This window comes from Priapulus caudatus, unplaced genomic scaffold, assembly GCF_000485595.1.
Source record: "Priapulus caudatus unplaced genomic scaffold, Priapulus_caudatus-5.0.1 Scaffold94, whole genome shotgun sequence".
Lineage (NCBI taxonomy): Eukaryota > Metazoa > Priapulida > Priapulimorpha > Priapulimorphida > Priapulidae > Priapulus > Priapulus caudatus.
Genome location: NW_014577155.1, coordinates 172,656 through 174,626, shown reverse-complemented (window position 1 = coordinate 174,626; position 1,971 = coordinate 172,656). Strand labels below are relative to the sequence as shown.

At 42.6% G+C, this 1,971-nt stretch overlaps 2 protein-coding genes across 4 annotated transcripts in view; both read right to left on the bottom strand.

Moving 5' to 3' along the window:
- LOC106804960 (stromal cell-derived factor 2-like) overlaps nt 1-536 on the bottom strand; it is a 6,887-nt gene extending 6,351 nt beyond the window's left edge. For all 3 annotated transcript variants that reach the window (XR_001393382.1, XM_014806378.1, XM_014806379.1), the window contains exon 1: nt 393-536. Coding sequence is in view for 2 of the 3 variants with exons in the window: in XM_014806378.1 (XP_014661864.1) it covers nt 393-465 (73 nt within the window). In the remaining variant the exon portion in view is untranslated. The remainder of the gene's footprint in view (nt 1-392) is intronic.
- LOC106804950 (stromal cell-derived factor 2-like) overlaps nt 1-1,971 on the bottom strand; it is an 11,412-nt gene that overhangs the window by 6,351 nt on the left and 3,090 nt on the right. The window lies entirely within an intron of this gene.

The window sequence follows — 1,971 nt, the reverse complement described above, 5'->3', positions numbered from 1 at the left end:
TTCTCAAGTAAACAAGGGTTAGGGTTAGAGTTAGGATTAGGATTAGGGTTAGGGTTAGGTTTAGGGCTAGAGTTAGGGTTTTTGTTAGGTTTAGGGTTAGGGTTAGAGTTAGGATTAGGGTTAGGGTTAGGGTTAGGTTTAGGGCTAGAGTTAGGGTTTTTGTTAGGTTTAGGGTTAGGGTTAGAGTTAGGGTTAAGAACTGCCGGGCATTTAGGAAAACGAAGACCGTGCCCGGCTGCCGGGCATATAGCCACAGCGTTTAGGAAAACGAAGACCGTGCCCGGCTGCCGGGCATATAGCCACAGCGTACAATGTAGGCCCTATCATTATCATACATCACAAAAATCTAACCTGCAAATACATTCTCACTTGCTGTTACAGTCTGAACTTACCGAATAATGAAAAGACAAGAATATAGAAATAAGTTTTTACAAAACTACTCGATATAAGTGTAAACAACGTCATGTTTGAGTCGTTTTCATAACATGAACAACAACGTATGAAAGGTTGCTAAGCCTGATGTGGCACAATCTGGTTCGCCGACAGAGGGCAAGGTGGTAATTGTTAAATTTCCCAAGATGTTGCAATAAAAACTCCCATAGTGAAATAGCTCGTAGGATTGTCATATATAGAATGGAATCGAAAATTGATTGTTTTTGGATAATTTATCATTATTATGGAGGAGTTTCGTTCGTTCATTATTTTTTTTAATGGTTTATAGTTGATTTCATTTGAACAATAATCTCGCCAAGAGGTGGCGCTGGCGTATATTACACTCTTCCTCGCTGGAGCTGAGCGCTGGAGGAGTTGCCACAGTTGCTTGTAGTTACGCCATGTCTGAACCCACAGTCCTGCATATAATTAACCTGCATATTATACCCACATTATAATTAATCTGTAATTAACAATAGCTGCATGGAAGAGCCGAATGACATTAGACTTAGAGGTGGTTAGGGCAAGTACCTGCCATACAGCATCCTTGCTACAACACACGAGAAATATAATAACGCTCAAAAATAGATTCGGTGTGAATGACTGCGTGGTAGTGAATGCACGCATACTCGAAGAAAAATATTGGATGAATCAGGATGATATAAAATAAATGGAGAAGTGCTAGTTAAAAAGTCGTCGAGAAGAAACGCGACAAAAAATGGTAAGGTCGAGACCAAACTTTAATATACGCTACCACCATCATGAAGTCCTGATGTAGGAAGCCATGAGTAGGTGCTGTCGGCGACCTGACGTCACGAATGAGAGCATCGTGTATTGACGAGGAGCAATGTAATGTAAACAAGATATCGATGACATACACCGAGGTAATCTTGGGAAATTCAGAAAAAAAGTCGAGAGTAAAAACAAAACAGGATTTAAATCGAATCCATCTGGCACAATTTAGGAGCGAAGCCTCGACCACAATGAGAGCCAGCTATGATAACAATAGACGCATGTCGTTGCTTACGAACGGAGTTTGTGTATAAATAGGATCGTATTGATATACGTGCTATGGTACGTACGCGAATGCACCGAGATCACTGTGATAACTGGTAAAAATATGGGATGAACGTATTTTGAAATACGGTAATAGCAGAGGTGAAGATAAGAACCGTGGCGTTTGGATTTGATACAAGCGCATCGAAACATAGAAGAATAGAAATAGGGATGCTGCTGCTACTGCTGCTGCTATTGCTGCTGGTATTGTTGCTGCTGCTGCTGTTGCTACTGCTGCTGCTGCTGGTATTGTTGCTGCTGCTGCTGCTACTGCTAGCGCATCGAAAGCTGCTAAGCGCATCGAAAAATAGAAGAATAGAAATATGGATGCTGCTGCTATTGCTGTTGCTGCTGGTATTGTTGCTGCTGCTGTTGCTACTGCTGCTGCTGCTGGTATTGTTGCTGCTGCTGTGCTGCTGCTACTGCTGCTGCTGCTGCTGCTGCTGCTGTTGCTGCTACTGCTGCTGCTGCTGCTGCTGCTGC